This window comes from Cebus imitator, unplaced genomic scaffold (assembly GCF_001604975.1).
Source record: "Cebus imitator isolate Cc_AM_T3 unplaced genomic scaffold, Cebus_imitator-1.0 Scaffold82, whole genome shotgun sequence".
Classification (NCBI taxonomy): Eukaryota; Metazoa; Chordata; class Mammalia; order Primates; family Cebidae; genus Cebus; species Cebus imitator.
In genome coordinates, this window is record NW_016107397.1 from 4,736,528 (window position 1) to 4,753,122 (window position 16,595).

The 16,595-nt window shown below is 49.0% G+C and overlaps 3 protein-coding genes and 1 non-coding gene across 6 annotated transcripts in view; 3 read left to right on the forward strand and 1 right to left on the reverse strand.

Annotated features, from left to right (window-relative positions):
- The window catches only part of PTCD1 (pentatricopeptide repeat domain 1), a 23,393-nt gene extending 21,331 nt beyond the window's left edge, over nucleotides 1-2,062 (forward strand). For both annotated transcript variants that reach the window (XM_017533683.2, XM_017533682.2), the window contains exon 8: nucleotides 1,074-2,062. In XM_017533683.2, the coding sequence (XP_017389172.1) occupies nucleotides 1,074-1,256 (183 nt within the window). In that variant the 3' untranslated portion in view covers nucleotides 1,257-2,062. The remainder of the gene's footprint in view (nucleotides 1-1,073) is intronic.
- BUD31 (BUD31 homolog) lies at nucleotides 1,572-9,855 on the reverse strand. 2 transcript variants are annotated; one of them, XM_017533691.1, is made up of 6 exons: nucleotides 9,500-9,855; nucleotides 8,342-8,475; nucleotides 7,193-7,315; nucleotides 3,934-4,056; nucleotides 2,917-3,083; nucleotides 1,572-1,796 (listed from the first exon to the last, which is right to left on the reverse strand). In XM_017533691.1, exons 3-6 carry the CDS (start codon nucleotides 7,284-7,286, stop codon nucleotides 1,746-1,748), a joined length of 435 nt encoding a protein of 144 aa, XP_017389180.1. In that variant the 5' UTR covers nucleotides 7,287-7,315; nucleotides 8,342-8,475; nucleotides 9,500-9,855; the 3' UTR covers nucleotides 1,572-1,745. The 2 variants fall into 2 exon arrangements, with proteins under 2 accessions (XP_017389180.1, XP_017389183.1); XM_017533694.2 differs by lacking the exon at nucleotides 9,500-9,855 and adding an exon at nucleotides 9,377-9,473.
- LOC119472036 lies at nucleotides 5,807-5,910 on the forward strand. The gene has a single exon (XR_005201132.1). It is a non-coding gene; the product is annotated as a small nucleolar RNA U13 (small nucleolar RNA).
- The window catches only part of PDAP1 (PDGFA associated protein 1), a 14,002-nt gene continuing 7,091 nt past the window's right edge, over nucleotides 9,685-16,595 (forward strand). Inside the window, exons 1-3 of the mRNA XM_017533690.1 lie at nucleotides 9,685-9,966; nucleotides 13,916-14,007; nucleotides 15,330-15,437. Coding sequence (XP_017389179.1) covers nucleotides 9,954-9,966; nucleotides 13,916-14,007; nucleotides 15,330-15,437 — 213 coding nt within the window. The 5' untranslated portion in view covers nucleotides 9,685-9,953. The remainder of the gene's footprint in view (nucleotides 9,967-13,915; nucleotides 14,008-15,329; nucleotides 15,438-16,595) is intronic.

Genomic DNA, 16,595 nt, shown 5'->3' on the forward strand with positions numbered 1-16,595 from the left:
TACTCTTGTTGTCCATGCTGGAATGCAATGGTGCCATCTCGGCTCATTGCAAACTCTGCCTCCCGGGTTCAAGTGACTCTCCTGCCTTAGCCTCCCAAGTAGTTTGGATTACAGGTATGCACTACCACGTCTGGCTAATTTTTTTGTATTTTTCGCAGACATGGTAGTTTCTCCATGTTGATCAGGCTGGTCCTGAACTCTCGACATCAGGTGATCGCCTGCCTGTGCCTCCCAAAGTGCTGGGATTACAGGTGTGAGCCACTGCGCCTGGCCCAGCTGATCTTTTAGATAGGGATTCACTGTATTTCCCAAGCTGTTCTGGAACTCCTGATCTCATGTGATCCAGCTGCCTTAGCTTCCCAAAATACTGGGATTACAGGCATGAGCCACCATGCCCAGCCAGTAGATTGATTTTTGATTTATGATGGGTTTATAGGAGCAGAACCCTGCTCTCAGGAGCATCTGTACTGATATTCCCTGATGATGGTGGGCTTGTTTATCTTCGTGATTCTGTCCAGTTTTGCTTTCTGTGCTTTCAGGCTGTATTCGTCCCCTTCAGGTTTAGAAATTGTCCAGTCTTTTGAGTCACACCTTTAATCATTGTGTGGTAGTAGCTGTATGTCAGATAGTCGTTTTTGGCTGTTTTGGTATGTTCCAGCTCAGTTTCTGCCTGGTACATCATTTCTTTTTCCCCACCTCTCTCTGGAGCCCATCTGGGCAGTGTTGAGATGACAGGAAGGGGTGGGGCTCAGCAGGCTGTAGAGGCAGAGCTGGTGGGACCTCGGGGCCTGGGGTGCAAGTACGGATGGAGGAACACAGTGGTGCATATTTGGGAGAACGCTGTCAGGCAGATGGGAGTCTGGGCCTGCCCTGGGGTACCCAGCTGGGACCTGTTTCTCTGCAGTAAGCTACTTCCATAGTGCATGTTCACAGCTTTTCTGCTCTGTTTCCTGCAGCCACCTGGAAGGGAAAATGGCAGCGACCAGCTTCCTTCAGGCCTGAGCCAGCTTCTGAGGTTTGGGATTAGCTGTAGGTAACAGGCAGTGATTCTAGCCTCACTTTTCTAATTCCAGTACAAAGGGAAGAACACCTACCTGGAGAAGATTGACGGTTTCCGAGCCTATTACAAGCAGTGGCTGAAAGTGATGCCCGCAGAGGAAACCCCGCACCCTTGGCAGAAGTTTCGGACCAAGCCCCGGGAGGACCAGGACACCAGCAGGGAGGCTGTTGTGGACAGAGGCCTTGGGGGCAAATGATGGGGGCATGGCTGGAACAATGTGCTTGGCCCCCAGTGCTCTGTGGGAGCCCCAAGACAAGTGAGCTGGTGTCACCTCCCGCCTAGGGGATGAGCCAGGCCCTGAAGAACAGCTATATAGTGTGTCATAGATGGTGTGAGAACACACGCTGGGTCCAAGGTGCCTACACTCCCAGCCGGCAGGTCCATGGCAGTTCCAGCCACCTTCATGTGTCACCTCGCACACCACAAGGGGGCCAGCACGGAGCTGGGGCATCTGGTCCCTGGGGCCTGGTGCTGCCCCCAGGCCAATGCTCTGAAAGAACAGACTTGGGGCCGAGAGGTTTAAAGGTTTTATTTTTACAAATCACATCTGATGGACAGTGAAGTCTTCCCTGTAGAGACCGTGCTCCAACTCGGGCCTGGGGCACTGCTCGCTGCTCCCAGGAAGCGGGTGGTGCCACAGGCAGGAACCCGTGAAGTCCAGAGTCCAGGGTGGAGAGCGCCAGCCTCAGCCAGAGCAGCCACGGCAGCCGCAGTGTGTGCACTCGATGATGCGGCCCTGCAACAGAGGACAGTGAGACAATGCCTGGGCGCCATGCTCGCCCCTGTGTGCTCGCGCCAACCCCCCCACGGAGAACCTGCCAACAGGCTGTATAGGGACAAACCTCAGAAACCCTTCCTGACAGCTCTGGACAGGGGAAATTTGGCTCCCTCATGAAGGTGAAAACAGCTACTCTTGACACCGAGGTTACATCTGTATGTGAACTGGTAATACATTATGCAAATCCAATACACATTTGCCAGTCAAGAAAAAGCAATAGGTGTAAATGAGTCTCGTTATTCTGCTAAGTGAATGTGGCAGACCCTGCATGAGCAGAGGTGGCTCTGCTACTGCTTGGGGACTTCAGGGTGAAGTGTGCTGGGACACACTGGTGAGGGAAAGGGCAGAAGGCTATGCACTTGAGTCACACCCTTCTGCCCAGAGCCCCCCAATAGCTGATGCCTGTAATCCCAGCACTTTGGGAGGCTAAGGTGGGCGGATCATGAGGTCAGGAGTTGGAGACCAGCCCAACCAATATAGTAAAACCCCGTCTCTACTAAAAATACAAAAATTCACTAGGTGTGGTGACGCACACCTGTAATCCCAGAGCTACTAGGGAGGCTGAGGCAGGAGAATTGCTTGAACACGGGAGGCGGAGGTTGTAGTGAGCCAAGATCACGCCACTGCGTTCCAGCCTGGGTGACAGAGCAAGATTCCATCTCAGGGGTTAAAAAAAAAAAAGACAGTGATGGAGTGATGGTAACATGAAAGTATCGCTGTGAAGACTGAGGCAAAGGGACAGGAACTCCCACTGAGTGGCCATCCCTCCCTGATGTCACCCTGCCGCGACCTCAGGAGTAGGGCTCCTTACCACCATTTTCCTAAGTGAGGAAAGGGGTTCAGTAATTTGCCCAAAAGTGGAGTTGAGATTGGCCCCAGACCTACAAACACAGTCACGGCCACACGCTGCCTCACAGATTTCCTGAACAGAGGGACCCACTCCTGGGAGGGAAAGCCAGCAGAACATCCAGGAACAAAATGACATTCCAGTCCAACCAAATAACGTAAGATCCCTTAGAGTTGACCAGGGCAGAATTTTGAGCTGAAAATAACATCAAGCGTGAGCATCAGACATTACCACTTCCAGCTTGCTTTTGGGTACACGGCAGATGCAATTCGTGCCAAAGTTGGTGTCCCGTGTCTGAATGCACCGCAGGCAGCACAAGTTCTCATATCCTTGCTTCTTCCATTTTGCGATCAGGTTTTTGTCTGCATAGCCTTCTTTAATACAATATTCATAGAGTTCTGTCAAAAAAGATGGGGAAAGAGCTTCAGGCCACGGTCTAACAAACCTTCCCACCCCAGGATCAAAAAGCATTCACCAGGTGCAGTGGCTCACTCCTGTAATCCCAGCACTTTGGAGGCTGTGGTGGGCGGATCACCTGAGGTCAGGAGTTCCAGGCCAGCCTGGCCAACATGGCAAAAGGCTGTCTCTACTAAAAATACAAGGCCAGGCGCAGTGGCTCACACCTGTAATCCCAACACTTTGGAAGGCCGAGGCGGGTGGATCACGAGGTCAAGAGATCGAGACCATCCTAGCCAACATGGTGAAACCCCGTTTCTACTAAAAATACAGAAATTAGCTGGGTGTGGTGGCGCATGCCTGTAACCCCAGCTACTTGGGAGCGACAGAGACAGACTCCTTCTCAAAAAAGAAAAAAAAAAAATTAGCTGGGTGTGGTGGCGCATGCCTGTAACCCCAGCTACTTGGGAGCGACAGAGACAGACTCCTTCTCAAAAAAGAAAAAAAAAAAATTAGCTGGGTGTGGTGGCATGTACCTGCAATCCCAGCTACTTGGGAGGCTGAGACAGGAAAATTGCTTGAACCCGGGAGGCAGAGGTTGCAGTGAGCTGAGATCGTGCCTCTGCTCTTCAGCCTGGGTGACAGAGTGAGAGTCTGTATCAAAAAACAAAAAACAAACAAAAAAAAAAACAAAACCAAAACCAAAAAAATCCAGCCAAGATTGACTCGCCCAAATTTTTAGTAGGAAGAAAAATCATGACTCGCACAGGTTGTAAGAATAAGGATTGTGGTTACTTCAGTAACTCCAAAGGGAGTCAAATTTGAAAGGCCAAAACAGAATTGACTAATTACCTCTGCTGATGGCTTTCCGCTTGTAAAAGAGGTCAAAGATATATCGGGTTTTCTGGTGGTGGATCCTGAAGATGGGCCACAGAGATTCCACTTTTCTCTTTCCCTCATGAGGTTCTGTTTCAGCTGGGGAGAAACAAAGTATGTGTTTAGGGGAACAGGTTGGTCTGCACAGGATTTTCGTTTTGTAAATAACTAGTGCTAATGAATAAATACCACTTCACACTCACTAGGATGGCTATAATCAAAATTATGGCACAGTAACAAGGGTTGGCAAGGATGTGGAGAAACTGGAACCTTCATACATTTCTGGTGGGAATGTAAAATGGTGTAGCCACTGCAGAAAACAGTTAAGTAGCTCCTCACAAAGTTAAACAGGCTGGGTGTGGTGGCTCACGCCTCTAATCCTAGCTACTCGGGAGGCTGAGGCAAGAGAATTATTTGAACCCGTGAGGCAGAGGTTGCAGTGAGCCAATATCGGGCCATTGAACTTCAGCCTGGGCAACAGAGAGAAACTCCGTCTCAAAAAAAAAAAAAAAAGAAGTTAAACAGGGGTGGCTCATGCCTGTAATCTCAACACTTTGAGAGGCTGAGGTGGGCAGATCATCTGAGGTCAGGAGTTCAAGACCAGCCTGGTCAACATGGTGAAACCCTGTCTCTACTAAAAATACAAAAATTAGCCAGATGTGGTGGTGGGGTCTTTAAGTAATCCCAGACACTCAAGAGACTGAGGCAGGAGAATTGCCTGAACCCAGGAGGTGGAGGTGGCAGTGAGCTGAGATCGAGATCATGACACTGCACTCTAGCCTAGGTGACAGAGAGAGGCTCTGTCTGTAAAAAGAAGTTAAACATAATTACCACATTATCCAGCAGCAATTCCACTCCTAGATATATACCAAAGAGAACTAAAAACATGTGCACACACAAACTGGTACATGAAGGTTCCTAGAGCTAAAAAGTAGAAAGAACCCAAATGTTCATGAATTTATGAACAGCGGAACAAAAATGTGGTCTATCCTTATAACAGAATATTGTTCAGCCATAAAAAGGAAAGAAGGGCCAGGCATGGTGGCTCACACCTGTAATCCCAGCACTTTGGGAGGCTGAGGTGGGCGAATCACTTCAGGTCAGGAGTTCGAGACCAGCCTGGTCAACATGGTGAAACCCCGTCTCTACTAGAAATACAAAAGAATTAGCAAGGCATGGTGGTGCATGCCTGTAATCTCACCTATTTGGGAGGCTAAGGTGGTAGAATCATTTGAACCCAGAGGTGGAGGTTGCAGTGCGCCGAGATCGCACCACTGCCCTCCAGCCTGGGCAACAAAGCAAGACTCTGTCTCAAAAAAAAAAAAAACGGGGTCAGGCACAGTGGCTCACGCCTGTAATCCCAGCATTTTGGGAGGCCAAGGCAGGTGGATCATGGGGTCAAGGGATCGAGACCATCCTGGTCAACATGGTGAAACCCCGTCTCTACTAAAAATACAAAAAAAAATTAGCTGGGCATGGTGGCGCGTGCCTGTAATCCCAGCTACTCAGGAGGCTGAGGCAGGAGAATTGCCTGAACCCAGGAGGTGGAGGTTGCGGTGGGCCGAGATCACGCCATTGCACTCCAGCCTGGGTAACAAGAGCAAAACTCTGTCTCAAAAAACAAAAACAAAAAACAAGAAAAAAAAAAACTCAGGTGGAATGAAGTAAGTACTGATATATTCTATAACAAAGATGAACCTTGAAACGTAAAATTGACTATGGCAGTGGTCCTACAACTTTGTGAATACACTAAAAACCCCTTAATTGGATAATTTAACAGGATAACTTTTATAGTATATGATTAATATCTCAATAAAGCTGTTATAATTGTTTTAAATGATATTTTTGGATCTTTTTGTAATCCATGAGTGTGATGATTGGGTGTTTACATCCATGTGTGAGACGTGCCAGTCTCAAACCTTGTAACAACAGTGGCACGTTACCAGTGTGACATTAAAAAAAAGTCTTTTAAATTACAGAATTAGAAAACAAATTAAAAAAAAAAAAAAATCTACCAGGATGCCAAATCCAAAGAAAATAAAAGAATAACCAAAAAAAAAAAAAAAAAATCATTCAGTGGGCCAGGCGCAGTGGCTCATGCCTATAATCCTTTGGGAGGCTGAGGCAAGTGGATCACAATGTCAGGAGTTCAAGACCAGCCTAGTCAATATGGTGAAACCCTGTCCTGTCTCTATGAAAGATACAAAAACTTAAAAAACAAAAAAAATTAGCCGGGCATGGTGGCACACACCTGTAGTCCCAGCTACTTGGGAGACTGAGGCAGAACTGGTTGAACCCGGGAGTTGGAGGTTACAGTAAACTGAGATTGTGCCACTGTACTCCAGCCTAAGTGACAGAACGAGATTGTCTAAAAAAAAATCAATGGTAACTGCTGTTCTCTGTTAAAAGGCTGGTCCTGGCCGGGCGCAATGGCTCGTGCCTCTAGTCCTAGCACTTTGGGAGGCTGAGGCGGGCAGATCACTTGAGTCCAGGAGTTCGAGACCAGCCCAGCCAACATCAAGAAACTCCATGTCTACTAAAAATACAAAAATTAGCCGGGCGTGGTAGCACATGCCTATAATTCCAGCTATTTGGGAGGCTGAGGCAGGAGAATCACTTGAACCCAGGAGGTGGAGGTTGCAGTGAGCCAAGACCACGCCATTGCACTCCAGCCTATGGCAAGATTCCTGTCTCTTTAAAAAAAAAAAAAAAAAAAAAAGGTAACTTGGTAAGTGGTCACACTGTGATCATATAAGGCCAACAGATGCTTGTGGCTTCAGACAAAATTTCCAAAGACGGCACAGGACACAGATTCACAAAGTGAGGGTTCATATGCCATTTACAGGGAAGTGACAGAAAACAGACGAAGCAAAGACTAATCGATGAAACTGAAAAGGAATAGCACTTCCAAGTAAATATACTGCATATGATTATAAATACACATTTAAACAAAATAGGAAATAACTATAGGTAGACTATTTGACTATTTGATCTATACTTCCTAACCTTTTATGTTCAAGTTGGCAAAAACAAAAGAACTTTTTGAGGACCTTTTCATTAATATCATCTTATTTTTAGGCACTTACAGTATTTCCATGAGTTCAAAAGCAAACACAACATGTCAGTGTTAGTAGACCAGCCTCTTTTTATATTTGCATTTATGCCTGTCCCCTGGAGGCATCTAAGCCTGTGACCCTTGGACCCAGCCCACCCACACAGGAACTCCCCCACTCACCTTCTCTCATCTTTTGATCTAATTCATCTAGTGTTGGCTCAATCAATTCCCAGCCATCTGGGGGTGCTTTCCGGCTTCTTTTGACTTTAGGCATTTTCCCTCTACAGGATAATTTGCAAAGATCTGAGGGGGAAAAATTTAAATGAATTAGTTTCTGAGTCTCGAATCCCCAAAGACCTTTGCCAGCCATTAGTTTGGTCCAGGTTGACTTCTTCGAGGCAGCACAGGGTCATAGCAATGGGACAGGGTTTAGTACTGGCTTTGTTCACACCCTGGCTCTGCTATTTACCCGCTGTGATCTTCAGAAAAATACTTAACCTTCCTAAGTCTCTATTTCTATATCTGTAAAATGAGGATAATGGAAGCCACCTTATGTGGTCATTGTGAAGAGTTCATTATAATTGCATGTTATCATGCCTCGTGTATAATGTGTGCCTAAGAGACATTTGCTGCTGTCATTAGCTAACATCAACTACAAGCTTGGCCCTATACTGGATGTTGGGAACACAGAACAGTTACGACACAGCCTCTGCCCCTTAGAAGGTGACATTTTAGCAAGGAGACAGACAGACAAGAGAAAAAAAACTAATTACAATAGAGTATAAGGAGGGCTGTGACTTCGGGAGTCAGGAGGTGAGTATTTATAAAGGCAAAGATGGAAGGCCAGGCACGGTGGCTCATGCCTGTAATTCTGTCTTGGCCAGCACCTCTCAAGGTGGGAGGATCGCTTTAGTCCAGGAATTTGAGACCAGCCTGAGCAATGTGGTGAGACCCTGTCTTTACCAGGAAAAAAAAAAAAAAAGTCTGGGCGTGGTGGTTCACACCTGTAATCCAAGCACTTTGGAGGCCAAGGTGGGCGGATCACCTGATGTTGGGAGTTCAAGACCAGCCTGACCAACATGGTGAAACCCCATCTTAAAAAAAAAAAAAAAAAATCAATAAACTGAGCATGGAGGTAGGTGCCTGTGGTCTGAGCTACAGGGAAGGCTGAGGCAAGAGAATCACTTGAGCCCTGGTGGTTGAGGCTGCAGTGAGCCATGTTCACACTATTACACTCCAGCCTCAGTGACAGAGACTGTGTCTCAATAACAAACAAAACAAAACAAAAAATAAAGTAAAAAGGGAAAGATGGTTGTAAAATCAAAGTACCTTAAGCTGTGCTTCCCAAGAATATAGCTGAAAGATCTCTGGTCTCTGCAGTTGCAGGCTTGGATTCTTGTCCAGCTCTAACAAATTATTCTGTGACTTTGAGGTCACTTTCCCTCTTTGGTCCTTGGTTTCATCTGTAATATGAGAGCAGTGGATTAGCTGATTGCCAAGGTCTCTTTCACACCAAACAACATACTACATAAAGACAAGTCAGGTAGTGCCCATAAAAGAGGCCGCTCCAAATTCAAATAGCAAAGTGTTTTTCTGACCACATAGCGTTTCCTTGCTCCCAGAGAGAACTCAGGTTAATTATTTACTTTTCAGCATAACAGATTCATTTCTGTTTAATTCAGTCATTTCTCTTTAATTCAATACAGAAGATACCTTCTGTAAGGTATCGGACAGTTTGCAAAGACCACCCCCGCCACAGCCTCCTCTCATGAACTCTCTAAAACTATACACATGAGGACTCTAACTCTAAGAGGTAGAATCAGGGTCACACAGTTGAGAATTTGCAAAGTCTTGACTCTGGAGAGCTCCTGACTCCCAAATCTGTGGTCTTTGCACTGGTCTCCCCTACGCTGAAGCTAGAAACAGGTGAATTCTGGTCTCGGCCCCAAGGCGCATAGCCTGTGACAAGGGAATAACTGCTTTTCTATGACCCAGGAGAAATTCGAGGGCCCTGATACAGCCTGGGAATCAGAAGAGGCCTCCCGGAGGAGGAAATGGTGGGCGGTAACCAGATCAAGGAGAAAGAGAAGGTAGGAGGTAATCAGATCGCGAAGAAACATGTACCGGGAGGTGTAACAGAGACTGGGGCGCTCGGGGAAGGAGGCGATGAAGAGGAAAGGGAAGTGTTAAAGCGGGATTGTGGGGAAAGCTCATAAAAAGGACAACATCTAAACCCAGCTTAGAAAAACAAAACAGAAGATGTTCCTACCAGAGAAAACGGCGCGAGAAGCCTAGAAGAAAACCCCCAAATCTACCATCCCCTCGGAAGAAGGAACGGGGCGCCGCCTCCTCTTGGTAGCCCACTCCGGTCCAAAGCCCGAACAATCCCGGTCCAGCCACTCAGACCGCCCTCCAGGACGGTGCAGACCACATGTCTCCCGCCTCAGCTGTTGCCAAGGTAATCGAGAGCCAAGGAAAAACACCTACCGGAAACTTCTCCGCCTTGCGTCGCCGCTACTCGATTGACGGCTTCCGCTCCTCAGGTAACTTCTTCGGCATGGGGTCCTCGCGGAGCCCCGCCCACCCCGCGCAGAGATTGCGTCATCTTAGATGTCCTCACTAATGCCTGTATAGAGTTCCAGTGCCGCTAGTGCCTGCCCTTCATTCTCACTTCCAGTGGGTGGCCAGCAGGGCCACGCGTCTTCCTGAACGGAGAGACTGGCGGTGCTGTTGCCCGGCAGCGCGCGGGCAAGCCTGGACTAAGGCGACGCGTGAGACAGTCCAGCTCCGTACAGAGGCCTCCCTGAGGTCCCGGTCCTTGCGGCGACTGCGGCGGCGGCCGCGGCGGGGACTGGGCCGGGCGGAAGAAGTCGAGCCCAAGGCATTTCCGGTTCCGGTGTCAGTTCGAGGCGCCGCCGCCGCCGCAGCCGCCGGAGCCGCGATGCCTAAAGGAGGTGAGGGGCGGGCACGCGTGGCCCGCAGGCCTCGAGGGGCGGCCTAGGTCCGGCTCCCGCTATCCCTTCAGCCCATGGGCGTCTCTGAGAACGGCACAGAGGGAGGTTGTCCGCACCGGCTGAGAGTCAGGGCTGGGCCTCGACGCCCAATTGTCCCGATGGGGAAACTGAGGACTGTGGTGGCCAAGAGCCACTCCTTCAGTGGTCTGAGGAGTTTCGGCAGCTCTGGGTCCTCGCCGGCGTGAAAAGCCGGATCCAGGATGCGCTTCTCCGGGCCTAGGGGTTCTGGAATCTATCCCACTTTTAGCCTGGCTGGGGACTGAGTCACCGCGTCCCGCGCTTGTGCCGGGCCCGCCTGCCTCTCGCGTAAAACGTGGGTCCTTTTTGGCTTCGGTTCAGCCAGGTCTGCCTACGGATACTTAAGGCGATGCGATGAGCCTTGCAGACCTGGCTTCGACTCTCCTGTTCGGTAGCGGCTCGGTGTGTTCGTTTGGGCTAGTCGCTCCACGTCTCCGTTTTCTCATTTGCCAATGGAGTATCGTACCTACCTCATAGTACTGTTGGGAGGCTTCAACTACGTAATCCAAGTGGAGTACGCAGTACAGTGCCAGGCAGTCGTTAAAAGTGCCCAGTAAACATTAACTATTCCTATTTTTAAGGCTTTGCCAGCTCTTGGCCTTCTAGGAAGGTCCATAACTGCCCAGTCCATTGTAGCCGGTCCTCTATCCTCTTTCCACCTTTAAAATCGATAGTCCCCAATTTGAATGCCAGCTATGTCACTGTCTAATTCTGTGGCCCTGAACAAGTTAACCTCTTCCTCATCTGAAACACCGGGCTAATCCTCAGCTTGGTGAATTGGGGATGGGGTGGTAAAATGATAGCGCTCACAAAGTGCCTGGGTACCTCCTGGCACAGGACAAATATATTTGTATCGGTAGCTCATGTGTTATGTTGGTTAATGCACTCGGCCTACAGAAACATCTGCCTGGAGCGTTTTCAAACCTAAATCGCTTCCTGACTCCAGAGATAATTGGGCATTACAGAACAAAATGTGTTTAAACCTAGCGCTCTACTGATTTGTTCTGTGGCCGGAAAAGCCTCTCTGCTATTGTTCCCCAGGTCCCTTCATCTGTAAAAGGAGGTTGCTCAATGAGTCATTCTCCTTCCAAAATTTTACTTAATGGATACTTTGGGCAAAGGTTGGAGGTTACAATTAGAAAAGCTTAAGTATGGGCCCGGTGTGGTGGCTCATGCCTGTAATCCTAGCACTTTGGGAGGCCGATGCAGGCAGATCATGAGGTCAGGAGATCAAGACCATCCTAGCTAACATGGTGAAATCCTGTCTCTACTGAAAAATACAAAAATTAGCCTGCCATCGTGGCAGGCACCTGTAGGCCCATCTACTGGGGGCACTGAGGCAGGAGAATCGCTTGAACCCGGGAGGCAGAGGTTGCAGTGAGCCGAGATTGCACCACTGCACTCCAGCCTGGGCAACAGGGGAGAGACTCCGTCTAAAAAAAAAAAAAAGAAAGACAGAAAACCTTACATATGAATTCATGGTTAAATGGTCTTTGGGCTTGTGAAAAGCTTTTTTGGGCAGAAAAGGTTTATGTGTTCTTGGGTTAATTTGAAAACCACAGAAAAACATGAAAGTGTTAAAAGTATCGGCTGGGCGTGGTGGCTCACGCCTATAATCCCAGCATTTTGGGAGGCCGAGGCGGGTGGATCACGAGGTCAAGAGATCGAGATCATCCTGGTCAACATGGTGAAACCCCGTCTCTACTAAAAATACAAAACATCAGCTGGGCATGGTGGCGCTCGCCTGTAGTCCCAGCTACTTGGGAGGCTGAGGCAGGAGAATTGCTTGAACCCAGGAGGCGGAGGTTGCAGTGAGCCGAGATTGCGCCATTGCATTCCAGCCTGGGCAACAAGCGTGAAACTCCGTCTAAAAAAAAAAAAAAAAAAAAAAAAAAAAAAAAAAAAATAGAAAGTGTTAAAAGTATCAAACCCAAGAGCAAGTGACTAACTCTGATTTCTATTAGGTTAACTACAAAGCATTTTTTCAAGTCTTGAAGAGCCTATTATAAAAGTTACTGTGGACCAAGCTAAGGTCAGGGTCCTATAACCAAGTACATGAGAGGAGAGCCTATAGTAACCAACTTTGAGTTGTTACTGTTGCCTGATGTATTAAGAGAGCAAGAAAGGGTATTGGTTTTTTTCATGGCACTCTTGCTCTCTCACAATGGACTTTAATAAGCACGGACTTAGACACCCCTGGGAACCTAGGTAGTCATTAAAAATGGGTGGTGTTGTCTGTAGCAGCCCAATTATGGCTCTGCAGCTGCTGTAAGAAATCAGAGGAGGCCAGTGTCTCTGCTACTGCCTCTGGAGTGCGAATCAACTTTGGCTGATTACAGATTCTCTGCTCACAGAGACAGACTCTGGAAATCAGGTGGGCCTAACCTTCCAGGAGAGATACTATGTGGAGGTGGGGCCATAGCCATCCCTGGATACTCGGGGACCAGCAGAGGGGGGTGCTGCCCTGCTGTAAAACTGGCTGATGGCTTTAGCAAGGGTCAGTCTAGTGTCCTGTCTGAAGAGGGTCAGACTATAAAGCTGATACTTTAATTGCTAGTCACATTTTTAATTTTTAGACTGTGTAGTTAGGTTTGTTTTCAACTGTACTTTGTCAGTCATTTTTTAGTCTAAGCACAAAGTTTTTGCCTGTAGGTATTTTTTTCCCCTTAAGTATTCATTTTGCCATACTACTAAGATGAACACGAGGTGTTTTATTGTATTTCTGATATCTGCAGTAAATTACTTATGTGCTCAATGGTGGGTTCTCCCCCCTCCCCCCACTAAATACTAGAGTAGAAGGAAAAGTAAGTCTGGATGATTGTAGATTCTCTGCTTACAGAAACAGACTTTGGAAATAAGGATTTTTTGTATTTTTTGAGACAGAGTCTCACTGTATGGTCCAAGCTGGAGTGTAGCGGCGTCATCTTGGCTCACTGCAACCTCTGCCTCCCGGGTTCAAACAGTTCTCCCGCCTCAGCCTCCCCAGTAGCTCAGATTCCAGGCATGTGCCACCATGCCCAGCTAATTTTTGTATTTTTAGTAAAGACGGGGTTTCACCATGTTGACCAGGCTGGTCTTGAACTCCTGACCTCAAGTGATCTGCCTGTCTCAGCCTCCCAAAGTGCTGGGATTAAAAGTGTGAGCCACTGAGCCCGGCCATTAGTGAACATTTTTGTAGTGCTTATTCAATACCAGGCACTATTCCAGCCACTTTCTGTATATTGACTAATTATCTCTGTGACAACCCTGTGAGGTAGGGACACAGATGAGATGAAACTGAGACTGAGAGGTTAAATACCTGCCCATAGTCACCAAGCCAGTAAGGGTAGAACCTGGGAGTTGGACTCTAAACGTTGTGGAGTTCAGCACTCTGCTTTGTTCTAAGTCTCCTGGTTTATGAAATGGGACCAGCTATCACTCCTGTAACATAGGTTTGTTCTGAGGATCAAATGTGCCCCTGACTGTGACAGAACATTGCATAAAAAGCCCTTATAGTGACATTAGGGGTGTAAGTGGTACATGTTTCTGTGGTTGCATCCGAGTCCACTGTGCTTGGATTCTAAGGGACTAGGGGATGTAGCCAGTCACTGCCGTGCACCATCCACCACGTCCTCCCCACCAGTCTTCTGTGTAGGAGCCTTCATTTAGTACACAGTTCGGTGTTGCGTCATATGGTCATGAGTTGCTTCCTGTGTGCCTTTGAACACGTGAAGGTGGAGGAGGTGTCGGGTTTGGGTGGTGCTGGGTGAGGGGTAGATGAGGTCTCTGTGGGCTCTGATAAGAGCATTTCAAGCATGACACAGCCCTCTGGAGGTCAGAGCAGTCAAGGCAGCTGCCTTCCCCTCATCTTCTAAACTGCTGGTTTCTGCAGGGAGAAAGGGAGGCCATAAAGGCCGGGCGAGGCAGTATACGAGCCCTGAGGAGATCGATGCACAGCTCCAGGCTGAGAAGCAGAAGGCCAGGGTGAGTACATGCCTGTCCAGGCCACACCAGTGGCCCGGGGTGGTGCTCTGCCTCTTAGGTTCACAGAGAGGCCAGGCAAGGACTACCCATTCTCAGGGATAGGCTAGCACATGGGCTTTGGGAGGGCAGTGAGCCCCAGGTGTGAGTCTCAGAACAACCATTGACAGTTGGATCGTGTGTATCCTCTGAGTGGATCGGTTAGAAAGAACTGTGGTCACTCTGCAGCAGTCGCCTTACTGGGGCTCTGTTCTTGGTCTTGTGTACCTGCTTTCTGGAGGCTCTCCCTCCCGCAGGCCCTGTCCATCCACAGCTCGAGCTCCCAGCACCCCTGCTTGTCTGCTGCAGCCACACAGGATGATTTGCCAGACTGCACACGGCTCGTGCGCTGCCTTCCTACACCCGCAGCAGCAGCAGCAGCGTGCTCTCTCCATCCCTGGAAACGTTTAGCCTCCGCTCCTCTGTGACTCGTGCCTCACCTCCAGGCAGAGCTGATTGAGTAGTTCCCTCTCCTCTGCTCCCACAGTACATTGTCCAGGCCACTGTTAAGAAATAGAATACGTCCCCCTCATTATCGGTATCTTCATCCCTACCACATCATTAGATCAATGCCTGGCTCAAGGGCCTAAGGGAGCAGTCAGGGCCAGATGGGTGCACAGCCGTGACATGCCCCAGAAGCCTCAAGAATGGAAAGGCCACATCTAGCTGGGGTCTCTGGGAGGGGTCCCTGGAGGAGCTGGCAGCTGAGCAGGACCTGGAGAATGTGTGGGCAAATGCCAAGAGGTGAAGGACGTGAGGTTTCTGTAAGGGATTTTGTTGCTGGGAAGGCCAAAAAGGTGGTGGGAAGCGGCCTTCTGAGGTGGTGTTCTGGGAAGCTGGTGCAGGATTTCATATGCATGAGTGGGTCAGGGTGGCTGGCCTGCCATAGCGTGGGAGCGGAGAGTGGGGAGGACTCACCTGGGAATCCCAGCATGATGGTTTTCAGCAGGGTGGCTAGCCCGTCTGACCCCAGGAGACAAGCTTCTCACCCTGGCTGCTGATGTGGCTGGGTTAGGAAGTGGGGCAGGGCCCTCTGTGGCTGTGTGAGGGGCTTGCTGGACTGTGGGAATGGCCTCCAAGCTGTGGTGCCGAGTGCACAGGCTGCTTGTGTCTGGTCCAGGTCCCACTCCCTGGGGGCCAGGGTCATAGTAGGACTCTTGTCATCCTTGGTTCCAGCCTTCCAGAGGCTTGATTTCTCAAGGTCCACAGCCTGGGGGTGATGGGGTCACAGTCTTGGGGATTTGTTTTGCATTTTTGATTCTGCAGGTTGTCCATTTCTGAAACAGGAAGAAGAGGAGCAAAAAGAAGGTGGAGATGGGGCTGCAGGTGACCCCAAAAAGGAGAAGAAATCTCTAGACTCAGATGATAGTGAGGATGAAGAAGATGACTACCAGGTACTGAGTCTTTTGAAGGCCTGGGACCTGGTCTCATTTATTCAACAAACAAATATTGATTGAGTGACCGTTTAGTACCAGTCCCAACAGTAGATACAGATGACATCCTTGCTCTTGAGGGTTTACACTCCAACGAGGAGATACAGACAATAAAGAAGTAAATAGTATTGTTTCTTTTTTTTTTTTCCTTTTTGAGACAGAGTCTTGCTCTGTCACCCAGGCTGGAGTGTAGTAGTGTGATCTCAAGCTCAGCTCACTGCAACCTCTGCCTCCTGGGTTTCAGCGATTCCCCTGCCTCAGCCTCCCAAGTAGCTGGGATTACAGGCATGCACCACCACACCCGGCTGTTTTCTTGCTCTGTTGCCAGGCTGGAGTGCAGTGGCACAATCTCGGTTCACTGTAACCTCTGCCTCCTGGGTTCAAGCGATTCTTCTGCCTAGCCTCCCGAGTAGCTGGGACCACAGGTGCATGCCACCACACCCGGCTAATTTTTGTATTTTAGTAGAGACGGAGTTTCATCGTGTTGGCCAGAATGGTCTCTATATCTTGACCTCGTGATCCGCCCGCCTCAGCCTCCCAAAGTGCTGGGATTACAGGCATGAGCCACCGCGCCCGGCCTTTGTATTTTTAGTAGAGATGAGGTTTAACCATGTTGGCAGGGCTGGTCTTGAACTCCTGACCTCGTGATTTACCCTCCTTGGCCTCCCAAATGCTGGGATTACAGGCATGAGCCACCATGCCTGGCCAGACAGTACCGTTTCAAGTAGTGAGAAGTGTTACTAACAAAACAGACTGTGATTGAGGGGACTTGGGAAAGTGTTGTGGTGATGAGGCAACTTATACACTGAGATCTGAAAAACAAAGCACAGCCAACTATGTGAAAATTGGCATGCAGAGCAGTTGAGAAACAGATTAGCAAGTGCAAAGATCCTGGGGTGGGAATAAGCTTGGCATGTTCAAGGACCAGAAAGGGGCCAGTGTAGCTGTGACTTAGTGGATAAGAAGTGGAGTGGACCAAGGCCGGGCGCGGTGGCTCACGCCTGTAATCCCAGCACTGTGGGAGGCCGAGGCGGGTGGATCACGAGGTCAAGAGATCGAGACCATCCTGGGCAACATGGTGAAACCCCGTCTCTACTAAAAATACAAAACATTAGCTGG

Coding starts and splice junctions, on each gene's coding strand:
- BUD31 (XM_017533691.1), bottom strand. CDS start 7,286: ATGCCTAAAGTCAAAAGAAGCCGGAAAGCACCCCCAGATGGCTGGGAA. Junction 4,057..7,192: donor AGATCAAAAGATGAGAGAAG/GTGAGTGGGGGA, acceptor GTTTCTCCCCAG/CTGAAACAGAACCTCATGAG. Junction 1,797..2,916: donor CCAAAAGCAAGCTGGAAGTG/GTAATGTCTGAT, acceptor CCTCTGTTGCAG/GGCCGCATCATCGAGTGCAC.